General features: G+C 35.2%; 1 protein-coding gene across 8 annotated transcripts in view; it reads right to left on the reverse strand.

Moving 5' to 3' along the window:
* The window catches only part of ATR (ATR serine/threonine kinase), a 99,852-nt gene that overhangs the window by 18,917 nt on the left and 53,197 nt on the right, over positions 1-27,738 (reverse strand). For 7 of the 8 annotated variants that reach the window (XR_010319141.1, XM_023555461.2, XM_064275539.1 and 4 more), the window contains 15 exons: positions 27,316-27,436; positions 25,580-25,717; positions 23,321-23,531; positions 22,377-22,555; positions 19,318-19,482; positions 18,152-18,243; positions 15,318-15,409; positions 14,902-15,079; positions 13,476-13,655; positions 12,884-13,043; positions 10,835-11,014; positions 7,669-7,811; positions 4,040-4,137; positions 2,554-2,786; positions 1,489-1,623 (listed from right to left, as the gene is read on the reverse strand). Coding sequence is in view for 6 of the 8 variants with exons in the window: in XM_023555461.2 (XP_023411229.1) it covers positions 1,489-1,623; positions 2,554-2,786; positions 4,040-4,137; positions 7,669-7,811; positions 10,835-11,014; positions 12,884-13,043; positions 13,476-13,655; positions 14,902-15,079; positions 15,318-15,409; positions 18,152-18,243; positions 19,318-19,482; positions 22,377-22,555; positions 23,321-23,531; positions 25,580-25,717; positions 27,316-27,436 (2,305 nt within the window). In the remaining 2 variants the exon portion in view is untranslated. Of the gene's footprint in view, positions 1-25; positions 168-1,488; positions 1,624-2,553; positions 2,787-4,039; positions 4,138-7,668; positions 7,812-10,834; positions 11,015-12,883; positions 13,044-13,475; positions 13,656-14,901; positions 15,080-15,317; positions 15,410-18,151; positions 18,244-19,317; positions 19,483-22,376; positions 22,556-23,320; positions 23,532-25,579; positions 25,718-27,315; positions 27,437-27,738 lie in introns of all 8 variants that reach the window. The other variant, XR_002787273.2, reaches the window with a different exon arrangement.

The following is a 27,738-nucleotide window of genomic DNA, read 5'->3' on the forward strand; positions in this document are numbered from 1 at the left end:
TACATTTTAAATTCTCTGTGTTTACCTTGAATTGTAGGATGCTTAACTTCAACCAAAACAAAAATTTCACTTATACAATATCTTAATTAAAATGCTCAGCAGTCTGTAGTTTTATATACATCTCATTTTTGTCTCTTTGTACTCTTTTTCTTCATCAGTAATAGTACCTACAATACAGGATTGTTTAATGACTAAAGGAGCCAAGAAAGGTCTATAATCTATTAGCAGATATTACTAAAACCAAAGAGCTCTAAATCAAACTTTTTTTTGTACCAAATCTTATTTGACAGCAAAATGATACCTGAATTTTCTGCTTTAGTGTGAAGCCTAGTACATTTCACTGCAGACATAATTACGTGTTTAATTATGGGATACTGTACCATATTCCCCCCAGTAGTGATGCTCAATATAAAATATATGCACCTTTAAAAATTGGGAAAACTCTGAAACCCTAAACGTAGTTGGCCACAAGGGTTCCAGATAAAGAACTGAAAACCTGTAGATGTAGGGCACTTAGAACAGTGCCAATGTTTAATAAATTTTGGCCATCACCATCACACTGCCTTTGGTAATATCAAGTACATTAGAAGTCCAATAGGATTAACAGAGATAGCAAAAGCAGATTACTCTTTTAGGATGCTTACTGATGAAGGAAGGAGAGGAATATAGTAGTCTGTATTTTCTCACCTATAAGCAGTTAATAGACTTTGAGTATTTTTCAAGTGAAATTTATCTCCTTATAAAGATTCTCTCCTCCTCCTCTCCTATAACCATCCCCCCACTTTTGCCCTTCCCACATTTTCTTTAGGGTTTTTTACTCCAGTTTCTTAGGCAACATAGTGGGTCACTCCTCTAAGCATGTCCCCACTCTACTCACCATCTACTAAGAAAAGTAGTTATTACACTAGCTGATAACAATCTGCTTAGCTCCCTACAAGACTGTGAGGCAGGGGAACATGTCTTGTTCGCCTTTGTTTCCCTGTGCACAGAGCTTGTCCTCTCACAGACACTGAAATGTGTACCGGAAGAATGAAAGCCAAAACCCCAATTTTCTTTCCTCTCATATAAACAGGTTAACACATGAATTTCGAAAGTTTGAAGATATGACAGAAAATCTCATATGGACAACTTTAAATGACTATCTGTATTTTACATACATATTTTTTTATGGCTTATTTCATATTCTCTACTTAAAGTAATTTCTCATAAACAGAGATAATCTACTCTCAGAAGAATTCACATTACAAAAACCTTTAGAAATTCAGAGGCTATTTAGGAGAGGGACATATGTCAGAAAATTTGAATACAGCTTTATTGAGGTAAACTGCACATATTTAAAGTACACAATTTGATAAGTTTTGATATATGTGTACATCCATATATGTATTTTTATTTAATTAAGTGAAAGGAAACTAGCTCAAATCATACAGCAATTTTATAAAAACTATCCAACAGTGGTCTATAAGCAATTAAGATTTATGATAGTACCGGTCTATTGCACAATTCTAGAAGCTTATCTGTTAGGCGAGTTGCATCTCCAACAAACTTTTCTAAGGACTTTTTCATATGAATTGCTTTATTTAGGATTTCCTTGCATCTGTTCACACGCATAGGATAAGAAGACTGTCAAAAAAAATTAAATGCAGTTTTATACATGATTTTATAAACATAACAAAACTTTTGATTGACAAAAATCAACAAAGAATATTCATGATAACAATTTACTCTGATGCAAATTTGGCAATGCTAGCAAAAGCCATAAAAATGTTATCCTATGGTGAATTCTCTACTTGGAATCTACTTCGAAGAAATAATTAGAAATGAGAATAAAGATACACATATGTCCAGATGTATTACGACAGCCAACAAAATGAAAACAACCTACATGATCAGCAATGGTGCAATAAATTCTAGATGGCTATTACAGAATTTTACAGTTATTAAAATGTGTCTTCAAACAATATTTAATGATATGGGAAAATGCTTATGGTAACAATCTTAAGTGAAAATATAAAATTATAGTGTTAAAATATGCATAAAAAATACACAAAGAAAAAATACATCAAAATTTTAATGAATGTTAGAAACTGTGAATTTTAATTTTTTATATCTCTATTTTCTAAATATATTTATTAATATACTTAATATATCTATATATTTATCATACATATTGAAAAATTAAAAAATTCCCATTAATAATGCAATCATGTTTTTCTAATACTAATAGTTTAGATACATTGGGTTAAAGACTTAAAATAGTCAATCATTTTATACCAAGCACTAATAGTTTATTACGCTTCATAAAGAAAACAAAGGCTGACTTCTTTGATCTTAAACATACTAATCATGGTAAATATCTATGGTAAATATCTCTGAATATTAATTAAAATGAGACATAGTGCTATAATCTCTCTTTTTTTAAGTATCTAAAATTTATGTCTTGATATTACTCTAATATAAGAGAGAAACCCTGGAACTTATATCTATGTAACAGCATTAAATATCCAGTGCTATGTAAAATGGAAAAAGACACTGTTATGATTAATATATTACCTTTGATACAGCTGTCATCATCCACATCGCTTGTTGAGGATAGGCCAGAAACACTTTGGCTATAATTTCCATCAAGACCACAAAAACTTCATCATGAGAATGACAAATTCGGGAGATTAACTGTGAAAAAGCAGTCAAAAACTGGTACGGAGCTAAATGATTTGTGTGCTCTGTGATCACCCTGTTTATCTTAGCCAGGTCATTTCTCATTTGTACACGATCAGAGCGGCCAGCTGGAGGAAAAAAAATTCACAGTTAAGAAAATAGTAAAATAAAGTGAAAAACAGTTATCAGTCCATCTCACAGAAGAATCTACTTCGATGTCTGAAGCTAGATCACTCACTGTTAGGAATGTAATTGCATCCCCCAAAAAGATACGTTGAAATTCTAACCCCTGTACCTGTGAATGTGATTCTGTTTGGAAACAAGTTTTTCTTTTGTTATGTTACTGTGGTCCCAGAGAGGGTTAGAGTGGGCCCTAAACCTAATCCCTTCTGAGTGGTATCTTATAAAGTACAAGCAGTCCCTGGGTTATAACATCTGACTTACGTAAAACCAGTACTTATAAACCACCCCCCATAAAGCCTATTATATTAAAAATTCAAAGTACATACAATGGTTCATAATAACAAACAGGTACTACTTTGCCACGTCATCAAAACACTATTATTCTTACTGTACTATTATGTTAAAGATGTTTTTGTGTACCTGGAAGCATTTCTGTAATGTTTTTATGCATAGAAAGGGATACTATATGCTCGGACAAACACTTGACTAACTGGCGTTAGATATGAACCATACCTAACTAACCATTCCCACTTATGTACAAATTCGCCTTAAAGACAGACTTAGGAACAGAACTCATTCATAATCTGGGGACTGCCTGTACAGACACACAGCAACATATACACAGGGGGAAGAGATCATGGGAGGACTGTCACCAAGGAATGCCCAGGGCTACCAACAGGGAAGGACTCTCCGCTAGAGCCGATGCCCTGATTTAGACTCCTAGCCTCCAAAACTGGGATACAATAAATTCCCATTCTTCAAAGGTACTCACTTATGGATTTTTTGTTAGAGCAGCACTGAGAAACTAAGACACTTGTCAAGTAGGAAAAAATATTTAGTGCCACTGAAAAACTCAAGGGGATTAATTTTGAGTAAAAACAGACAGAACAAATCCCTACCCATTATAATTTTTAGGGTAAATTATCTTGTTTAAATTAACATCTTTAGGTGTGTGTTAGGTTTATCAAGGAATGTGCAGATTTTCACTTAATGCCCTGAACTGCAACTGCTTAAGAAGTCTGTTTTGTCTTTCTTTTCCTTCTTAATATTTATTTTCTTGCTCATAGTTATATAAAATTTTAATCATATCAAATTCATTTCCAGCTTTTTGTAAGTTAGGCTGTCAAGCCAAATCTGCCTTTATACCAAAGTTATAGTTCATTCTACACCCTTAATATTTTTACATAAAAAGTGATACCTTTTTCCCACTCATATGCCTTAGCACCATAATCAAGCCACAGTGATAACATTCGTGGCATTGACTGATATATGAATTGATTTCCATACTGTAGAGATCTGCAATTATATAGAAAAGAAGTATTATTAGTAGCTTGTTCTTTTTTATGTGATATGAATTAAAATTTAAAGACTTAAGTTATCACTTTGGTTATATATAGCCTTTTGACAAAAATTATAGTTATCAATACCTTTGACTCCTCTTGATCATTTTTTTCTTACCATATTACTCACTAAGCCCTATATTGCCTGTACTGAAGACAATACAAGTTCTAACCTCATCAGAGCCCTGTCAACACTTGACCTTAGGATCTGTGCCTTCACTTATCTTCCCATGACCATAACTCTAGGTCAATCACTTCATTTCTGTGAAATTATAATAACTTGGTCTCCCTACTTCCATATTTCTTCTTGTCAATCAATTCTGGACAAACACTCCTGAAATTCTGGCTTTATCATGCTGTCCCCTTGTTGAAAATTGCGATCAACTACCTATAGGTTAATATTACATGAAAGACTCAGCCTGGGATTCAAGCCTTCATCTTGTTTCTTTATAACTTTCTAGTCTTAATCTTTCACTACTCACCAGCATACATGTTCCATCAAGTATGGTTTCCTATCATTCTCTGAACAAACCATTCAATCCTGTTTCTCTGTCAAACATGTGAAAAGTCAGTAAAGTCTTCTCCTTTTCGAATTTAATTATACTTCATATTCTACCTTTTCCACAAGACTTCTGTATGCTTTTGAAATTGTGAAGCCAGGGGCTTTAGTGGTTTGAGTTTTGACCCCAGATTTGCTCCCAAATCCATGCTTTCTGGATTTGCTTAGTCAGTTCATTTATTTTTTGAGCCCTGACTGCAAGGGAAGGAGCTCTGGAGTTGCAATGGTTAAGCACTCAGCTGCTAACCGAAAGGTCAGCATTTTGAACCCACCACTAGCACCGCAGAAGAAAAGACCTGGTGATCTGCTCCTATAAAGATTTCAGCATGGGAAATCCTATGGGGCAGTTCCACTCTGCTCTGCAAGGTTGCTTTGAGTCAGAATCAACTCCACGTAATCAACAACTGTAAAGGAAGCTGAGAAAGCGGGTTCTGGCATGGGAAGTAGCACTCAAACATGGCAAATGTCCACGACACCACATATCTCTCAATGGGTTTGCTAGGCAGATGGTTTTAAAGTCATAGAATGCTACAGCTAAAAGGATCCTGTGAAGTTCACCGACTAGTTTGACTTGTTCATCTAATATTATGACGTTGTCAAAAGTAATGGGCAATTTCTAGTTTAATCTTTCTTAAGCATTTGGCAATGTTGATCATTCCTTCTTTCTTGAACATTTCTTCTCCTTCTACTTTTCCTCTCAGTTTCTATCCAGAGCTGCTCTGGTGTTTCTCTTTCTCTCCATCTTCAGCCCTGCTCTTATAATTCACACGACGTGAATTTTCTATACCCTAGACTTACATGCTACTCATAAGGGAACAACTGCCTAACCTGTATTGCTATCTCATAAGTCTGTGCTAAATTACAAATCCATGTGGCTGTCTTGATTGCTGGGACATCTACATCTGTATATCCCATAGGCACCACAAACCCAGCTTGTCTAAACTCAACTCATCGCTTCCCCCCTCACACCTGCTCCTCCTCCTTCATTTCTCTCTTATGGTGAATGGCATCCTCCATGCACCCTGTTGCCCATGCCAGAAACCCGGTGATAAACTACCACCCCTCCCTTTCCTATTACCAGGCAGCAAGTCCTAAAGGTTCTTACCTCTCTCATACTTTGGAGTGTTTTCATTCCATCCCAACCTTACTCCTATTCTCTTCCTAGGCTGGCTTCTTTGCATATGGCTTCCATAGTAATCTTTCTGAAGTGCAAATCTAATGAGGTCACTTTCCTGCTTAAAATCCTTTAGATGGTCCCATAGCTTGCAGGGAAAAGTCAAATCCCTTAGACAAACCCTAGTGACCTGATTCCTTGCTACCCTTGAAAATCTCATCCCTCATCTTTGCCCCTTTCTTGGTTCATTTTTGGTACCTCGCTAATATCAGAAATTTCCTCAATAAGTGAGCAAGACAGGATACCTGTAATTCCTATTTATACCAGTTATTTTGATATTTGATCATAACATTCTATTATGTACTATTACGTAAATGTTTTACATTTAAATGCTTAAAGTTTCTCTCCCTAATTAAACTGTAGCTCCTTGAGGACAAACACTGATGCTTAACCAGCTATTCAGTCACTTAGGAGATAAATAACTTTCAATAGCTGAGCGTACTTTTAAGCATCCAACTGTTTTATTTCAACTAACTGGACAGAAATATGTTTTAAGATAGCCTTACTTTCTTAAACTGTACTTCTAAAAATCTCATACTATACCTAAAATTGTTTTATGCACATAAAAACCCACTGCTTTCGAGTCGATTCCGACTCATAGTGACCCTGTAGGACAGAGTAGAACTGCCCCATAGAGTTTCCAAGGAGCACCTGGTGGATTCGAACTGCTGACCTTTTGGTTAGCAGCCGTAGCACTTAACCACTATGCCACCAGGGTTTCCTTTATGCACATAGAGAACTCTAAATAGCTCCTTGTTTTGGACGAAATGTATTAAATAAATTCTTTACATCAAAGTGCTTCGTATCTACTAGGACTAAAGAGCAAGGGAAAGCTAGTACTCGTTTTAGAAAACAAAAAAAAATCAATTTAATAACTGTCCTCTGCTTATGCTTTCATTTCAAAATGCCAATAGGCCAGGAATTCTGCCTCAATTACAAGCCATTAATAATCATTTATAAATAAAATTAAGTTTAGATTTTATAAAACTTGAATTTCACTTTGGGAAGAATGGCTTAGTCAAATCTTGCTGCCCTAACATCTCTAGAAAATACTGCTTAAACTCCTGAAAATATTTAAGTGAGAAATCAAAGAACCTAATAATAGGCAACTTTAAATAAATCTATTAATCTGAAGTTACCCTTCAATGTAAAGCAACGAGCAGTACTTGAGTACAATTAGAATGAATGAAATATCATTAATTTCTTAAGAAGAAAAAATGTGTGAAAATGTAACTAGTAGGCACAAGAGAATACCCTATTTGACTATAATACATCAATAATGTGAAACTGAAAGTTATATTTCAATTGTTAACTAGTTTAAGGGATAAGCTCTTTTTAGATGGCTAATGTCAAAATCATATATACCACTTCTTAGCAAAATGGGCTGAATTAAAACATTCCATTGTCATTTAAATACAACCATTAATATATTTGATTTAGGGTGTTCTGGAGCTCTAAAAAGGAGAACTCAGAGGACGGGGATACAGGATAGGAAGGACACTTAATTTTCATCGTATATTTTTGGCCCTGTTGAATTTTTTTAAAATATGCATGTATTAATGTTTCCATTAACAAGTTATTTTTAAAAGTAAAGAAAAAAATTGTATAAAGAAAATATTTACATCTCATCAAAGGTGATAGATTGAATCTGTGGTAAAGCAGATAATATTCTGTATATAATAAGATAATAGTTCAATGTAAACATAATCATCTTGGTGTATTTAATCATCAAATACACCAGTTTTCACACTCACCTTCCAAAATGAAGGACTATGTACCGGATGAGATCACCTTGCTTTTCCATTTTGTTGTCTGTGACCATGGGCATCAATTTGTCATAGTACTTTGCAAGGTAGAAATGTCCATCCTCCCACTCTGGTAGGACCAAGGTCACATCCTGTAAAAAAGAACACAGCACTCGCCTTAGAAAACCTCACACTATACTGGGAAGAATAGCGTGGTTAACGATCAAAGTCTGAGGCCCATGTTGGGCAGGGCAAGGTCAAAGGTAGCCTATCTTCCTTGATCTGGATAAGGAAAAGCTACTCTCTTCAAAGCTTCCCTAAGGATGGGCGGTCAGTTCTAGTGGTTTGACCACTAGCCAGCATGAAATGGTGTTCGGATAAGGCGTTAGCTTTTAGGGAAAGAAAACTCCATTCATGCATGATCCATCAAAAAAATTTCCAGATGGATTCAAGTATTTTATATATATGCATTCTGTTATATCCCACTTCTTTGATTCAGCATGTCTGAGATTCATCCATGTTGCTGCACTTATCAGTTCATTTCTTTTTATTGCTGAGTAGTATTCCACTGTATGAATAAACTACAATTTGTTCATCCATTCCTCTGTGGATGGCCACCTGGGCTATTTCCAGCTTCTGTGAATAAAGCTGCTAAAAAAAATGTGGGTGCAAGTCTCTTTATGGATATTTATTATTTCCCTTGAATAAACACCTAGGAATGTAATGGCTTCATAAGGTAGGTGTATATTAACTTTTTACATTCCCACCAGCAATAATGAGAATTCCAGGTTAGTTGTTTAAATTTTAGCTATTCTAGTGTACGTGTGAAGCGGTATCTCACTGTGGGTTTAATCTGCATTTTCCTGATGACTGAATGATGTTCAATATATTTTCATGGGCTTATTTACCATTTGTATACTCTTTATGAAATGTCTAAGACTTTTGCCCATTTTTAAATTGAGTTGTCTTGCTAAGTTTTAAGGTTCTTTATACATTTGGATACAAGTCCTCTATCAGATGTGTATTGCAAGTATTTTCTCCCAGTCTATAGCTTGCCTTTTCATTTTCTTAACAGCATTTCTTTCTACAGTAGAAAGTATTAACTTAGATGAAAGTCCAATTTATCATTTTTTTTCTTTTATGGTTAGTACTTTTCATGATCTAAGAAGCCTTTGTCTATCCCAAGTTGGTGAAGATTTCCTTTTATGTTTTCATCTATAAGTTTATAATTTTAGATTTTATGCTTAGGTCTATAATCCATTTTGAAGTAATATTTGTGTACGGTGTGAGGTAAAGGTCTAGGTTCTTTTTTTTTTTTTTTTTGTATAGAGATATCCAATTGTTAAAGCACCATTTGTTTGTAAATGATTCGTTTTCAAATTCCTTTCTTGCTGGTATATAGAAATAAAACGATTTCTGCCAGTCTTTAGTAGATAAAGGAAGATGAATATTTTTTATATGAGTTGGAATCAAACAACATGTTAAAGTCACTCAATATTTCTAATAATTTATCGGTAGCCTTCTAAATTTTCTACATAATCGTATCATCTATAATGAATGCTATTTTTTCATTCCATTTGCTGTATCTCTTACTTCTTTTTCTTCCCTTATTATACTGGCTATCATCTCCAGTACAGTGTTAACGTAAGTGGTAATAGTGGTGATCCCTGTCTCATTCCCAATTTCAAAATGAAAGCTTTCAATATTGTACTATTAAATATAGTAAGAGGTTTACAGGCTTTTTGTAGATATTCTTTATCTGGTAAATGACTTTCTATTTCTAATTTTCTAAGAATTTTTAATCATGAATGGCTGTTAAATTTTACCAAATGCTTTTTCTGCATCTATTAAAATATGATTTATTTCTTTAATCTGTTAATGTGGTGAATTATATTGATGGGTATTCATATGATAAGCCAACTTTGCACTCTTCGAATAAACTTAAATCAAAATATTTTGTTTAAGAATGTTATGCTATGTTCGTAAGTGTGATAGGACTGCAATTTTTTTAGAATGTTCTTATTAGGTTTTGGTAATCAAGGTTATGCTAATTTCCTAAAAGAAGCCGGGAAGTGTTTCCTCTCTCCTACTATCTGTGAAGGAGTTTGAAAAAAACTGCTGTTATTTCTTTTCTAAATGTTTGGTAGAATTCGAAAATAAAGTCAAGTAACTCTAGAGTTATCTTTGCGCTAAGGTGTATACCATATTTCTACACACAAAAAAAGTGTGCTTTCTGTATTTGTTAGCTCTGCTCTTCCCCCAGGAGGTATTTTCACAAGCACGCTAAGCTAATTTTCTTTACATGTGGAAGAAGACTGGCATGGTGGCACTTGTGAGGGTGCCCAAACACAGAAGGCACACATTATCTGGGTAAAAACAAGGTAACTAATAGTTAGAATACTATTCATATTTTCTATTTTTTCTTATGTCAGATTTCATTGGTAACTTTTATAATTTTGCTAGGACTTTGTCCATTTAAACATTTTTAAGTTTGTTGACTCAAGGATGTTCATATTCTCTTATATTAGTAATATTTGTACAATCAGTAGTGCTTGTCCTCTACTTATCTATCATTTGGGGCTTCTCTTTTAACTGATTAATCTTACAAGGGTTTAGTAAATTTATCATGTTTTCAAAGAACTATTATTAACTTTTAGCTTTGTTGATCTTTTCTACTCTTTCTGTCCCCCAACTCTCTCCTCTCTCCTTCTGAGACTCTAAGTACATGTTTGTTAGACAGCTTGATATTATCCCATAGGCCACTAAGACTCTGCGGTTTACTTTTTATTTTTTTACCTCTGTGCTTTTCCTTTTGGAGAGTTTCTATTGCTAAGTCTTCAATTTGACTAATCTTTAGTTTTTCAGTATCTAGGGTACTGTCATCCCATTTTATTTATCTTGGGTGGTACTTTCATGAATTTATTTAGGGTACTGTCATCCCATTTTATTCATCTTGGGTGGTAGTTTCATAAATTTATTTACTTTGTGATAATTCCTCAAGCTATGCTTATATTGTATAATCAACTTATGTTGTACAAAGTTTAAAAAAAGTTTTCTGGCTGTTTTTATTATACACGTGTCCTTCCACATAAACTTTAAGTTATTTTATCCAGTTCTAAAAATAAAAGAAGACTCATTGAGTTTCTAAATGAAACTGTATTATACATATACTTGCCTTATATTTTTTCATAATTGCATTGCTTTCAAAGTTAGCCGTTTCTTCCATAAATCGACCCACTAGTAATATGGCTCTACCATGAATTAACATGTTCTTGCTCTCAGCGGGGCTTTGATTCTCAGGAAAACACAATTCGACGCCCTTTTGAATAACCATCAGTGCCTGGTGAACATCACCCTGAAAGAAAAAAGGCAACGACAAACCTTTGATTTTAAGAATACAGTTCTATTTTCTGAAAAAAACAACTAAAATTACCAGCATTTAAACGTCATTAAATATGTTTATGCAAAAGCCCAGGTGCAATTTCAGGTTTATCTCTCCTTTTTCTCTTATATAAAGTAAAATACTAAAAAAGAACGCACTGCTTCCTTTCTTGTAGAATACTTTTATTCAGTTGCTCATTTACTCATTCATTTTACAATCAATCAAATTCCAGGGAGCTAAAGATATTTTAGAGGACTAGGGATAAACACACATGAATAAATCAAAATCTCTGGCTTAAAAAAGCTCCTAGTCTAGTGAGGAAACAGACTATGTAAATTAACAACACAACATGATAAATGCTGTAACAGAAGAATATACATGGGCATTATGGAGGACAGGGAAGAGGGTCCTGAAGATACACAAAGGTGAAGGAGAGCAACAGTCAGGAAAGGTTACCAAATGAGGTAAAACCTAAATTAGGTCTTAAAACATGAGTATCAATTTTTCTGACAGAGAATTTGGTGAAGGACATTCTATGTAGAAGAATCATTTTAATTGGAGAAAAGGCACACAGTCTGGTTTTAATGGAAGTGTAAAATGTTTGTGAGGTAGTGACAAATGGAGCTGACGAGGCAGGTGAAGGTTTGATCAGAAAAGGCTTGTGTACTTTCTACATGTCAGATTGAATCATAAAGGCCTGAAGAATACTTCAAAGGATGTGAGGCAGAGGAGCAACATGATTCGATGTGCATTTTAGCAAAATCACAGACCACAGTAATGTGGACAGAGGAATGGCGAGACCTTAGAAAACACTGTGAAGATAGTTAGGGACTGTAAATGATAAGTGCATGGATTAAAGCAGTGAAGATGAATAAGAGGGGAGAATTCAAGAGATGTTTCTAAGGTAGAAAAGCACAGATTTAGTCTCCAATGGATGTGGCGTGTGAGGGACAGGAAGGAGTTCAAGATGATGCCCAGACTTCTGCCTTAGATTAGTAGACAGAATAAGAGTCTTATTCAGAAAAATAGGGAATATGGGAGGAAAAAAAAAGTATTGACTATTAACCGTTGAATTCCATTTTGAACATACTGATTTAAAGTATTACAACATATAGAAGCCTAGCACTAGTTTATAAAAGGATCAGGTATCGATTAACACAGGCGATTACTTTCACCTTCCATCCAGGAAATATCTCCTCCCTGTTCTTTCTCAGCCACCACAAAGTTGGTGCAATCACAAATGGCACTGATTATAATGACGGCAAGCAGGAGGAGATATGTAAGTAAAAGCCATTTAAATCTGGGGCATAAAATATGTAAGTAGTTCAGATATTTAAACAGCCCCCTTCTTATTACTGTAACTTTAATTTGGGGATTTCTGGGAACTTCTGTAATGATGCTAGTGCCTTCCTGACCAGCTAGATTACAAGTGAATCTTGGCAGTAATACCAGCAAGTCTGTATAGAACTAATTATCTACTAAAGGTGTAAGTAAGAGACAGTGTTATATTCATTTAACAAATATTTACTGAGTGCTTACTATGTGTACCCTGAATTCATAAAGAAAGGTAAAAGCAAAGTAAAAGTTGGCTACTTCCCTCAAGAAAAATGGAGAAAAAATGAAAACTCAAAGAAATGCACTTTCACTCTTGAAATGGGAAAATATTTGGGGACTTAAGACTGGAAGAAACAATTTCTGCCAGTCTTTAGTAGATAAACGAGGAAAAAGGTGATAGATAAAAAAAAGATTGTGAATTTGGATTAGGGAATCTTCTCTCAGTCGGGCCTCTGCAGAAAGTATATAATTCCTAACTACACGTGGTTGTATTTCCTCCGCCATTACCTTGGACCACAGCCACTTTGCCCTCTCCACATACAGTTCAGCGAGCCGTGACTCTCCCGCATTAAGGAGAGCGTTGTAGGCTGTCTGATGGTGACCAGCCTTTCTGGCTACTCTGGCGCTCTGCAGCCAGCATTCTCCAACCATTTCACTGTAATCTGGTCTGAAGGAATGGGACAAAATGGGGGGAAAGAGCATTTATATGTGCATTCAAAGTCTTAATAAAACATCTCTTCCCAACATGGAACTTTCTCAAAATACTAATTCAAAGGAATCAAAGATTAATTTGTTTAAAAAAATTAATTTTAATTTTCTTAGAATGCATCATTCTTATCTATTACAAATCTTCAAAGACTTTTTTCTTGACTTTGACTTCTACCAAAATCTCCCCCAGGTATTTTTTAAACATTAAAAGAAAAAAAGATGTATTACACATAAATCCAGGCACATTTCAACTATATAGTTTAGCTTTGATAACCGACAATAGAAAAACAGAGTTTCATACAGGAAACGCAAATACTATCAAATAAAATGCATAAAGATATAGTGCTAAATTCAAGAGAATGGACACGAAAAAGAAAAGTAGTGTGAAAACCTTTTGTTGAGGCTTAACAAAGCCCTCCGGAGGGCCAGGATGGGTTCCTTAGCTCTGTAGGAATTCTGGGTCATTTCTAGTCGAGCTACCCAGTTTAGAGAATCTTCTTGAGCACTGTCACCTGGAGACTGGTGAAAAAGTGGTCTGATGCTATGTTCCAGCTCACACAACATGTGCAGTCTGAAGACAGATACAGCTTATGTTAAAATGTCATAACAGCCAGCCTATTAATCTCATAGAAAGTACATGATTAAAGCATGTGCTTTAAATCCGTCATGAAGAATCTGAAATTGTGCAGTTTTCTTCGGAAGAAACTTCAACCAATACATATTCTTGGTATACAAACAATAACATTTATATATTTTTAAATTTAGTGTATATACCAATTACTGTTGATTTAAATATTTAGTGCTTTGCTCTCATCCCTAAATTCCTATTAATTAAATTGGTGAGGGGTAAATACGACTAAATTAAGAATGTGTAAAAATCAAACTTTACCACCTACATGAAGATATGAAAAAATATGGACCCATTATAAATCAACACAAAATAGCTGCATCTATTGCTGCTGCTACGGTAAGGGGCCTGGTACAGTGGTAAAGGAATTGGGGGATGAATGTACTTTGAATCATTTTTTCCCTAAGAGTAATGGAAACTTTAATACACTCACACTAGATCCCCCCTCTACGTATCCTGGTCGTGTCTATGAATCAGTGTTCAAAGCAGAAGGATGCAGTTAAATATTCCCAGATTAGAATCAAACTCAGTGGTCCAATCTCTGGTTTCATTAAGCTGCTACCAAAGGGGCTGACACAAAATATAGTGAGTTCTTCTATTTAAGAAAAAAAATTACTAATTATCCTTTTTAACTTACTGTAGTTCAATTACAACATTTGTTTTATAATTTTCCTCAGATGACTCAATAGACCTAAAGTGTTTACTATCTTTTTTTTCTCACCTCTAAAAGTTAATATTCCTTTCTGGTAATGTAATGCCTACATATATATTTTTTTTTGGGGGGGGGGTGGGGTGGGATGTCAAATGCATTTCTAAATAAGAAGGAAGGGAACCAACAAATGCTGGCCACCAATGTGTCAGGCACAGTACTAGTTGTGCTATAAATCTAGGTTATTTAGGTTCCAAAAATTTAGGTTATATAAAAAATAAACCATGACATTACAAGAAGTCAAATAGAAGACATTTTGTTATTGTTTTTAGAAGTCTCATACTTGCCTTTCCAGTTAAAAGGATATATGTTAAAACATTTTTTTTTAAACGACAGGGTTATTATGAGGTAAAAAGAATGAAAGAACTATTTTGTGTAAGATGTACCAAACATACTAGAATTATTCACTCATCAAAAAATTCCAAGCCTGTCAGGTGACATTTATAGATCAGGAATATAAAAATGGAAACCTCAAAATACCTCACAATATATTCATATCCTCGTTGGTAGGAGCCTCTTTCAAAGCTTGCAGCTGAAAGAGGTACAATTTGCTCTGCTCTCACTAGTTTCAAAGTGTCATAAAAAGCTGTGGTATCTCTTTTTTTGGCTGATAATAATAGCTGTCCAAGTCTGACACTCCATGTTGTAGATTTCCCATCTGAAAAACAAATGAAGAATCAAGGAATGTCATGGTAGCTGGGTGCAGGAGCCAGTTCTATCTCATCTGGTAAGATACTCAGCAGAAATACTGAGCAGATGGCTCCATTCTACTTTAAACAACTAAAAAAGACAATCATAAAACAGACTAAGATATTAATTATGAATGTTGCTTAGCTACTTAAGTCAGAATATCTATGGCATATTAAAATGGCTTACATTTTAAGAAGTAATTTTACCTGCTGCCAAATAGTTTTCCACCAAATCCCACTGTGACAGTTTCCAAGCTGCCTCCACTCTGTATGTGTTTAATTCATCTGTCCATTCAGACCTATTAAAAGATGAACTTTTACTCATTTAAAGTGGCATTTACAGATTTCTCAGTTTTAGATGCATATACCCTACTTATATTTGTATTGTATTTTGTATTTAGATACAAAATAGTTATCTCTACCCAGAAACAACCCAGAAAATTTTAATCTTTCCATTTCCCCCAAAAACATTTTTCAATAATTACTTCTAGCTTAACTTGGACAAAAAACAAGAAAGAAAAAGAGCCAAATGAAGGCATAAGCATTCAGAGATAGGTAATTCTAATAACTTAGGATTTTGAATTAAATTTAATAAAAAAATACAGATGTAGCTGGGTAGGTCGGGGGCAGCTGAGGGGTGCACAGGACAGTCATACCAAGTTCATAAGAAAGTTACAAATGCTGTGTCAATGGCATAACAAAGGATAAAAAATAAGCTATCTACGATATATACCTAATTCTCAGAATATTTTCAATCACTTTAAAATTTGGATTTGCAAAATCAGTCCGATAAAGGCTAATTCTTTTTACCTATGCATTCTACTCCTGTACCACTAAGATGGCCAGTGATATTTCAGATCATGACTGCACAGAAGCAGCTGGACTTTCCTCACATTTCTTCTTTATAATCACACCATTTGAATACCTGCTAAGTGCTACACCTTGGGCTAGGTACATTTTCCCATTTAATTATCTAAGAACACTGAAAAGCACATTTTATTATCCTCATTGTATAAATAAGGAAACAGAGAGGCTGAGACTGATACACATCAAGCTCCCTTAAAAACCCTCCTTGCTTTCTGTAGAAAGAACACTTAAAGAAAATATAAAAAATAACCCAATCATTTTTTATTTTATAAGAAGTAGTAGAATAAATACTGAGTACTATAATTTCTAAATATGGACACCACCAAAAACAATTTAGAACAAAGCTAAATGAAATATAATAGAAATGCAATTTTCAAAAGTCAAACTTGAATAACTTTACAAGCTTATGATCAGAAGCCAAAATATCAAAATTTCAGGATAAAAATCTGAGTAGAACGAGCAGTATTTGCTATCCAAAGGGAATGCATCATTCCAAGCATTAGGCCAAGAAGTACCAAAATGAGGTTTAGGCTCTGAAAATTTATTCACATGAATAACCAAAAACCAAAACCAGTGCCATCGAGTCGATTCCGACTCATAGCGAACCCCATAGGACAGAGTAGAACTGCCCCCATAGAGTTTCCAAGGAGGACCTGGTGGACTGGAACTGCCAACCTTTTGGTTAGCAGTCGTAGCACTTAACCACTACGCCACCAGGGTTTCCATTCACACGAATAGGCACATTTAAAAAGAAAGATTATGCTGGTCAAGCACAGCCAGTAATTCTGGAGAAATATTTGTTTAAATGCAAATAGAGATCCTCCCTGAGAAAATATGTCCCCTCAATGATCATTTGCACCAGTCTAAAACAGCATCCATTCTCTAAATGACTTTTACCTTTTCACAGCCCAAAGGATCAGGGAGGCTCTATGTATCCCAGACCCAAGGAAAAAACAAACCCAACGAGTAGGTTTGGATCCACTGCTGTCTAGTCAATTCTGACTCATAGAGACCCAATAAGACAGGCTAGAACTGCTCCATAGGGTTTCCAAGGCTGTAAATCTTTACGGAAGCAGACAGTCATATCTTCCTCCTACAGAGCAGCTGGTGGGGTCAAACTGCTGACCTTTCAGTTAGCAGCTGAGTGCTTTGACCACTGAGCCACCAGGGCTCCTTGAGGAGGCGACAAGGGGAGTCTAACTGTCCAGTGTCTCATAAGGAAACTTGATATCTCAGGTGAGCACCTCAAATTTAGGCATAACAAACTTCCCCAAATTCCTGCTATTCCTTTGTTCATAAGGTCTCTCTAATCTGGAGAGACATATCTCCATCCATTCTATAACCATTTTTTTCCTGCTTTGGCAAAGTTTCCCCTTATCCTTTCATAAATCCCACTACTGTGATACTGTCTGAGCAACAGTGAGCTTCTTTGCTCTGAGACACTTGTAGAATGGTGATATTTATGAATTACAGTTTGGAATTATATCAATTGTACTCAGAAGACGCTGCCTTCAGGATGGTGTAGCTAAAAACAGTGGCCTGAATGTTCTTTGGTTAACTGAGATCCCATTCCTTTTCAACCAGGTCTCACTGTCCAGAACAGTCAATTGGAATCTGATGAATATATCTAGGAACAGTCCTTTCAGCTTTAATCTTTGCCAAACGTAAGTACTATTTTTTTTTTTTTTGGGTAACATTTAGTTTGCTATCATAAACTCATTTCTTTTTAAAAGAAGGCTGCTTTCATTTTTATCAATCCTTTGGGGAAAAATCAACTCACAGTCTGAAGTGGTATTCCATAAATCAGTCACAAAGCTCCCACTTGCCAACACAGAAAACACTTGGTGCCAATACTGTAGGCAGAGCTTAGATGCCCTTTGGAGGCTGAGGAAACGTCCGTATGAGCCTCACCAATAGCAGATGCGTTCTGGAAGTTTCCTGCCTTAAACCCAATCTAATTCAAGGATGGCTTTTTTGGACAGAAAATAAGCAGTTAAGTGCTAGATTGACCTCTGAAAAAGTAGAAAAAAATATTTTTTGGTGTTTATCCCCAGTTTCATGAAAATATACAAAACACTATTATTTAGTAAATATTAAGTCAATTAATTAATGGAAAATTTCCCATTCAGATATAATCATCAAAGAAAAAAAATCATTCCTTTCAGAAATATTACCTGTTAGCATGCACGCCATTCACCTGAGTGATTACAGTAGACAGCTGACCAAGCCCTAACATGGACTTCACTACACCATGATAATGAATAATCTAGAAATTAAAAAAACATTTAAAATAGCAATTACAACTTCAAACATACTTTGAAAACCAACAGTAGTTTAACTGATAATCATTACAAAATATTATTTACCTCGTTATTGCCTACTTTCTTAGTTTAGCAATTGACTTGCCTGGCTATATGGCAGGACCCTCTACCAATATGCTAACACATTTGAATTTTTTTTTAAAAATGCATATAAACTAAAAAAATCTCAGTTTGAATTTACTGTTTTTTTCCAGATTTGGTCTAATTTTCACTTCTGATGAAATATAAAAGTAACAAGTAAAAGATTATTTGTCTTACTATTTCTCATACGAAAGTTAAAACTTATAGGTCATAAAATTATTAATAAGGATTTTGAGTTTTAGTAACTGAAAAGTTAAAAGAGAGCCATGCAATATTCCTTAACACTGAACAAGAAGACAGTGAAAAATAAAGTCTTTGTACTTGAACTTCTGAGAAAATAGAAATGCCAAATGTAAGAAAAAAAGCAACACCTCAAGATTAGACAGAATCTAAGTCACAAATCCATGATGCAACAGCCTTTTCCTGTCCCAAGAGATAGAATATATATAACATACAAAAAAAAAAAATTTTTTTTTTAATTTTTTTACCCTTATTAGTAATTATAGCTCAATGATTCTAAGGGAACAAGTCAGAGATTCACAGGATAGGGAGAGAAGGGCATGTAATATCTGAAAACATTTCTCAGGCTGTAGAGAATCACTATTATTATTAAAAATTGACACAGGTTTTATACTTTTAATACCCAATGAAGATTATATACTTTTAAAGTTATTACATAAAAACATAAATATACTCCACAATAAATTTCATTCATTTGAGGGATTTCTAAGGTCATAGGAATTTGGCATTAGAAGGGAACTCTGAGATCATCTAGCACCAGTCTCTAACTTTATCAATCAGGAAACTCAAGCTCCAAGAGGCTTAAATATTTTCCCAGACATACGGTGACACTGGTAGAGACAGTACCGAAACTCAGGTTTCCAGAATTCCTAGTTCAGTGCTCTGTTTTGGGGGTTGTTTTTCAGTTATTATCTTACCTGGTCTGGTTCTAGCTGAATAGCTCTGTCATAGCAAGCAGTGGCATCCCTCAGTAAGCCAATGCTTTCATGTTCAAGGATCTGTTCTTTTAGAGATGGTTCTGCCTTTCGAATTGCGCTTACTCCAGCCACTCCATCTGGTTCATGCATGGCAGCATACAATTTCTTTGTTTAACCAATTAAAAAACAATCAATTGGGGGAAAAAACACAACTGGAAATAAAAATGTAAACCTACTAGTTTATGTGAAAGGTGTACATGAGAAGTTTCTTCCTTAGAGCAAGAATAAGTTGTTTCAAGGAAGAGTCACAGTAAAGTTATAAACTTATTTCCTGACATTCGATTAACCTCAACACTCTTACTGCACTTAAATAAAAATCTGTATTAGTAACCGTTAATGATTATGAAAACTGTAAAGAACCTCACGGTCCTGAAACACCTTTTGAACTCAAGTGATAATAAATTCTGTTGAGTATAGTTTATATTACAAGTATCTTATTGCATTTTAAAATTAATCAAAAAAATTTAAATAAGCATTTTAATATATTGGTATTGAGATGCCGTCAAGAAACCCAAAACATCAAGTCTGGGCTCAAAGGAGATATGAAAGCTGAAGGTAAAAATTTAGGAGCAATTAGCACAAGGGTATTCTTTAAAGCCAGGAATGGGTTAATGATGGAATAATCTTGGAAATGAAGAGAGAGAGAGAGAAGGAAAGAGGGTTAAGGAAGGAGACTAGAGTATTTCTAAATTTATCAACAAAAAAGTGCCAGCTAATAAAACCAAGAAAAGAAACCACAGAAGATGAAAGAAAACTGGAGAATGGGGTACCCTAGAAGCAATGGGAGGAAATGAGTGTCCTAAAAGAGGAATGGTCAAATGATGCTATGTAGTTAAGAAAATGAGGACTGAGAAACATTTATTGGACTTGATAACATTGAGGCCAATGATTTCCTTAGCAAAAGTACGGTCAGTTGGGTGGAGAAAGAAAAGCGCTGTTGGAAGGGGAAAAGAGTGTATGGGAAGTAATGAAGTAAATGCAGGGAAGGTAGACAACTCTTTCAAACACTCTGGCTGTAAAAGGAAACTGAGAGATTAAGTATATGAAAGAGAATGTACGATCAGGGCAACTTGTAAAAAATTTAGATAGGAGACACCAGAGCATGTCTATATACAGACGGGAATAGTCTAAGAGGAAAAATTAATGATGCTGGAGAAAGAAGGAGTATTTGAAAGCATGAAATCCTTGAAATCAAGAACACAAGTAGAAGGGTCCAGTTCTGACAGGAAGAGATCCTTCCTTAGGAGTAACAGGAGGGAAGGAAAAGAATGTGGGTCCAGATGCCAGTTCATTTGCAGATTTGGTTTCTATTTTCCTAATAAACGATGAAGCAAAGTCATCAGTTGACAGTACGTGTGGTAAAAGCAGAGAAATGAGGGAAAAGGAAAAAAAAAGTCATCCTGAAAGAAAAATAGGCTTACTGAAGAAACACAAAAGGAGGCAGTGTTCAAGGGCCCTGCTAATGCTTAAGATCACAAACTTAAAATGTAACTAGTCAAAAACTCCATCATGTGAACTCTCTCCAGCAATGTTCTGCTGCATACATGCGGGCACTGCCAAGGCAGATGGGTGAGTTTATCCAAGAATGGAGTTTTAACAAAGTGAATACAACACAGTGGGAGAAGGACAAGGGAGTCGAATGTGCTTGTAAAAGAATGACTTTAACAATGAACCACAGACTCAAAGCTAGACAAGGAGTAACACTAAAATGGAAGGGGACTAATATTCATCCTAAGACTACAAACTACTAATTTTCCAGTTCTCTTTACACTTTGCTTTTTGGCCTGAAAAAGCCCACTAATCTTAATCTTATTTGATCCCACTGTATCAGCCCCACTTGCCCTTACTTTCTTTTCTTTCCTGCACAGCCATGACATGATTGCGTAAAACACTATTTCACCAGCATCCTCATGTACACTGTCTGATTCCTAACACAACCAGTATGTCACCAGTCATCACCCCACCCACTCACCTACCCCCAAATTCAGGTCCACATTTCTCACAAGGAGAACAGTAATGGCCTCCTCTCCTTGAATCATAGTCCATTCATACCCTTCCTCTACAAATGTCACAGGCATTTAGCTAAAATGCCATTCTGACCATAATACTTCCTTAGTTCAAACTCTCTAAGCTTCTTGGACAACTTAAAAGGTTCTCTGTGATTTGTGATCTTTCCTCTACCCAAAACTTCATCTTTTCTCTGGCATCCCAAGACTGCCACTTCATTCTTCAATACCTACCATGCTCTTTCCCAACTCCAGAGATGCCTCTGCGTGGAATGTCCTCCTTCTGTTATCTATTTAACTATTACTCATTCTTCAAGAACCAACTCAGACATCATCTTCAAGAAGCCCTTGTGACCTCCTGCTCACCCACTCCCATCCCCTGCTCCATCCAGAGGATGGGTTAAGTGTCCTTCCTCAGGGCACACCTACATCACTGTACTTAAGATATTACACTGAATTGATGCTTACCTCTCCCCAGTAATTTGTAAGCTTATAAAGTAATTACAAATATCTCATGCCTAACACAGCACGCAACACTCACAGATGCTCAATAAAATGAACATAAATGACCAGCAACATTAATTATCATCACTAAATTCACTACATCTACTCCTCACTTATCAACTATCTTATTATCTGATGTTCCACATTTATGACAATAGTAAAAAACCTACTATCCAACTATTTTGCACATTAACAACGTACGTACGGCAGTAATAAACACCAAGGTGCGAGGCAAGAGTAACACTGGCTGTGATGGTTAAGGTTGTGTCAACTTACCTGGGTCATGATTCTGAGTGGTTTGGCAGTTATGTAATGATGTAATTTGGCAGTTGTATAATGATGTAGTCATCATCCATTTTTGTGCTCTGATGTTATCATCCTCCATTTTCGCCTAATGTCAATTTTTGTATAACAATCTAGTCTTTGGAACCTAACCATGTTGATAAGTGAGGAAAATAAGTGAGGAGTGGGTATATACTAATTTCAAACCTGTAAAAATCCAAGATGCTCCTGAATATTTTGCTTCTTTTCTATAATAAATGATTCAAAATGCATTACAGCTCGTGTGTATGCTTTGGAGCGGAAGGAAGCTACTGCCAGAGTATCTTGAGGTATGAGGTCTAGAAAACGAGTTACACTCTGATAGTCTTCATAATCCACAGTAGATGCTACATTATAAAAATAAAAACAAGTAATTAAAGGCTAAAATTTAAAATACGACATTTTAAGCATTTAAATTCAATTTATTTCACTAAATTAATTAATCTAAATGTATCATATTTAGGGCATAACTATCAACATGATGATTACTCCAAGGGTTCTCGTTCCAATTCTATCATTATTACTTACCTTACTTTGGAAAGTCATTTAACTTATTTGAGCTTCTGTTTCCTCATCTATAAAAGGGCAATATTAGTATTTGCCCAGCTTACCTTACAATGTTGTTATGAGGATTAAATGCAAACTTATACAAAATGTTGAATAAAAGAGGTTATAAAAGATATGAAGATGAATTATTTATTATTGGTGACTATAAAATAAGTAGCCCTGGCGGCACAGTGGTTAAAGTGCTCAGCTGCTAACCAAAAGGTCGGTGGTTCAAGCCCACAGTCACTCTGTGAGAAAAAATGTGGCAGTCTGCTTCTGTAAAGATTCATAGCCTTGGAAATCCTATAGCGCAGTTCTATTCTGTCCTATAGGGTCACTATGAGTCAGAACAGACTTGATGGCAGTGGGTTTAACTATAAAATACTGGTACAGTACAGTTATTAACGGGGTCAGAGCAGTATTATGGAAATCCATTGATAAAAGAAAAAGGTATCCACAAAAACATAGGACTATTTTAAGTGAATCCTTAAATTATAAAATTGATAAAGAAAAAAGCTAAAGGATGAAAAATTAAGAGAAGACAATAAACAGAAGTTATGACTCACCCATTGCATCCACCTTGTCTCTGTGTGATTTGCTCTGTGGAAACTTCTCAGCTTTCAGTGTCTGAAATTTGTGCCTTGACCACTGTGTGAGATGGTCAAGCATGGAGAACACTGTCTGTGTACTGAGCTGACACAGATCAGATGCACTATCTTGGGCATTTATGCTATGCTGATCATCATGCTTCAGAACTGCCATAATTTCTGCATAAACCTAGGAAGAACGCATTTATGGTTCATTATATAGTGGTTAAAGTGCTTGGCTGTTAATCAAGAGGCTGGTGGTTCGAACCCACCAGCTGCTCCATGGGAGAACAATGTGACAATCTGCTTTGGTAAAGATTGCTGTTAGGTACCACCAAGTGGGTTCTGACTCATAGTATGACCCTATGTACAATGGAACGAAACACTGCCCAGTTCTGCCCCATCCTCACAATTGTTGCTATGTTTGAGTCCACTGCTCCAGCCACTGTGTGAACCCATCTCCTTGAGGGTCTTCCTCTTTTTTGCTGACCCTTCACTTTACCAAGCATGGTATCCTTCTCCAGAGACTAGTCCCTCTTAATAACATGTTCAAAGTACTTAAGACAAAGTCTCACCATCATCGCTTCTAAGGAGCATGCTGGCTGTACCTCCAAGACAGATTTGTTTGTTCCTCTGGCCCAGAAAAAAGCAGTCCATGGTATATTCAGTATTCTACACCAACACCATAATTCAAAGGCATCAGTTCTTTTTCAGTCTTCCTTACTCATTGCCCTGCTTTCACATGCATGTGAGGCAACAGAAAATATCCTGGCTTGGGTCAGTCTCACCTTAGTCCTTAAAGCAACATCTTTGCTTTTTAACACTTTAAAGAGGTCTTTTGCAGTAGACTTGCCCAGTGCAATGCATCATTTGATCTTGACTGCTGCTTCCATGGGTGTTGATTGTGGATCTAAGTAAAATGAAATCCATGACAACTTCCGTATTTTCTGTTTATCATGATGTTTCTTATTGGTCCAGTTATGGGGATTTTTGTTTTCTTTATGTTGAGGTATAATCCATACTGAAAGCTGTAAACACTACAGCCTTGGAAATCCTATAATGCAGTTCTGCCCTGTCCTGTAGGGTCGCTATGAGTCAGAATAGACTTGATGCTAACAGGGTTTTTTTTGTTTGCTTGTTTTGGTTTTATTTACATAAAATATCATTTTACTATTATTTGACACATTAAGATTAACCATTCTGAGGCAACAATTTCACACAAAAAAACAAGACCATGAATTCATAATAAATTATCTTTCTTTTCTATAATTAAACCATGAAAAGACTGCTGTAAAAAGAAAATCTACTGTAAAAGAGTCACTAAAGGAAAACAAAAATAAACATTAAAAAACTCTTCTAGGTTATTCAACAAATGATAATGAAACCATTTATTAACTCGTAGTAAAAAAGTTAGTACAATATCTCACACTATACATAAAAGCCAATTTCAGAGGAATTAAAGGGCTAAATATAAAAACAAAAAGATTAAAAGAAGATGTAGGAAAACGTGTTCATGACATTGAATAAGAGAAGGCATCACTTAAAAGGGTTAAAATTAAAAAGCTATAAAAGGCTTATTAATTTGGCATTTATATTTAATTTTTCTGCAATGGCAAAAGGCATAAACAATAGTTAAAGGAAAAGAATATGAACAGAGAATTCACGGAAAAGTAACCCAAATGACCAATTAACACAACCTTAATAGTAATAATGAGAATGCAAATTAAAACAATAAAATGTCATTTTATACTTATCATGTTGCCTAAAATGTAAATATTTGAAAATATCAAGTGTTGGCAAGCATGTGAGAAATAGATACACTGGTGAACTGCCAATAGGACTATAAATTAGTACAACCATTTCTGCAGTCTCCATTAAAATTTTAAATGCACATAACATATACTCTTCAGTATCCACCCTGAGAGAGGAAAGAGAGTGAGAGAGACAGGAAGAAAGATACACATGCACGCACGCACACACACACACACACACACACACTCTCTCTCTCTCTCACAAGAAAGCATTGCTATGATGCTCGCATATGTAATATATACTTTCTTATTTTCTATATTAAGCATTGTGTAATTCTTTGATAAACACAAGTTTTTAAAAAGCTGTATGCCTGTAGACACTAACACACATAGCCACACAGTGATGTACATCTCTACTAATATGTAACCTTTCTAATAGTAATTAGACTGGACAAAGTTTCACATGTTCAGAAATACAATCTCTTACCTCCTGCTGATCTTCTTGATTACAGCCCAACAAAACATAGACAAGAATATGTGGAAGAAGATAGATGGTCACCTTGAAGTCATGCTTCATCATAATGCTACAGCAGGTAAAGATTTTACTGGCGAGATCATGTCGTACCTGTAAACTCACATGGTTAGGGAGAATAAATAGTTTCGTACATTTTATTCTGTTGATTGAATGCCAAGAAGCACCACAGGAGAGGGGTATTATTCTCTTACGGAGAGAGGTGTGTACACTCAAGCAAGGAAGGAAGACTTCAGATCACCATCTTTCTGGTCGGAGCCCTGGTGGCATAGCAGTTAAGGTTAACAGTTCAAATCCACCAGCCATTCTTTGGAAACCCTATGGGGCAGTTCTACTCTGTTCTATAGGGTTGATATTCTGGTCATTCTAAATCTCCCCAAGTACCTATGTGCAATTTAAGCTACCTGAGCAGACAACCACCTCAGCATCAATGTCTTCACCCCTTATAGTTGGTTTTTGAACACGACCCTTCTAATTAATTACAGTATGCTTAAAAAAAAAAAAAACAACCGTTGCCGTCTAGTTGATTCCGACTCATAGCAACTCTATAGGACACAGTAGAACCGCCCCATACGGTTTCCAAGGAGCAGCTAGTGGATTCGAATTGCAATTGCTGATCTTTTAGTTAGCAGCCTCGCTCTTACCCACTGCACCATCAGGGCTCAGCTAGCATTAAGTTCAGTGTATTCATTCCCTGAACACACAGATCAAAGGAGGAGCCAAGAAGTATGTTCCAGAACAGTACACTCAGCATGAGATACAGACTTAAAATAAATAACAAATGCTGGCAATTAATTAACTACAGAAAAAAAAAAAAAAGAGAAAATTAAATTGCTGGAGGTTAGAGTCAAATTTTAGTAATATGACCTCTTTCGGTGCACTAACATTACTATTCCCTTACAAATTTTTAAGAGTTTTTTTTTTCCTCAAATGTAAAATATTCATTAATTAAAAAAAAAAAATACACATACAAAAAAACCCCTAAATAATAGATTCCACAGCTGGAAACAGTTAATTTGCTAATATTCTACATTACGCATATTATATTTTCAGTATGTTCATTAACCATTTGTGAGACAATTTCTTGAAATTACTAGATATAAATTATTATATTTTTAAAATCACAGAAATGTAAATTAAATGATTCCTGAAACATTTTCTAGAACACAGAGTACTGTTTTTTCTGTCAGGCACGTAAAAATTCCATATTAGCAAAACATCAGAAATATACCTGTTTTTCTATGAAATTTCATTAAAAAAATTTTTTTCTTTTGCAGGAGGTTCAGATAATACATCCTCTTTTAGAAATAGCCACTAAGGATAATACATCTTATTTATTACATTAGAAAAGTCTTTTTATTGTGTGAAAAACTCTGAAATTATCATTAACATCCTTTTAAACAGTATTAGTGTACAATATAAAAATCAATACATATAAGGTAACGGACATTTTATAAACACATTAAGACTCTGGTAATTTGCTTGTTAAAAAACCTTCTCACCCAGAAATTGTTACTAGTAACAATGAAGAAATTGTTATTCTCTATTAGTAAAAATTTTCTACAAAAATTTCTATTATTATCGGCACAAAGGTTTGAATGCCTTCTGTGTGTGCTAGGCACTAAGACAGATGCTCTGGTTTCCTGTAGAATTTCTGATGAGTTAACAAATTCTGAACAAGGTTCTCTTACCTTTGTTATAAGATAACCTGCCCAAGATGCTGACCAATCTGCAAAGTTATTGCCTAATTTACTTAAGTAAATTGGCTTCTTTACTCCAGACCAATCTGTTGACTTCTGAGAACTCTTATACCTGTAATTTTGAAAAACTGTTTACCAAAAAATATATAAGATATATCATATGTTTCTAACTTTAGTTAAGAAAGTATAACAAACTATATCTATCACTACTACTTTGCCTTAACTGAAATCTAATTAAAAACATCACTTTTCTTGTATCCTTCTTTAGGGTAGAGTGGAATGTCATTCTTACATGCCCCAAGTATCTCAAAGGATTTGAGACTGAGTCTGTCTCCTCCTCGTCAGCGTTCCTTTCAGACCCTTCTTACTCAATTCTAGTATATGAATCACCTGTTCCTTTGAGGTTCAAGCCAC

This window comes from Loxodonta africana, chromosome 23, assembly GCF_030014295.1.
Source record: "Loxodonta africana isolate mLoxAfr1 chromosome 23, mLoxAfr1.hap2, whole genome shotgun sequence".
Classification (NCBI taxonomy): Eukaryota; Metazoa; Chordata; class Mammalia; order Proboscidea; family Elephantidae; genus Loxodonta; species Loxodonta africana.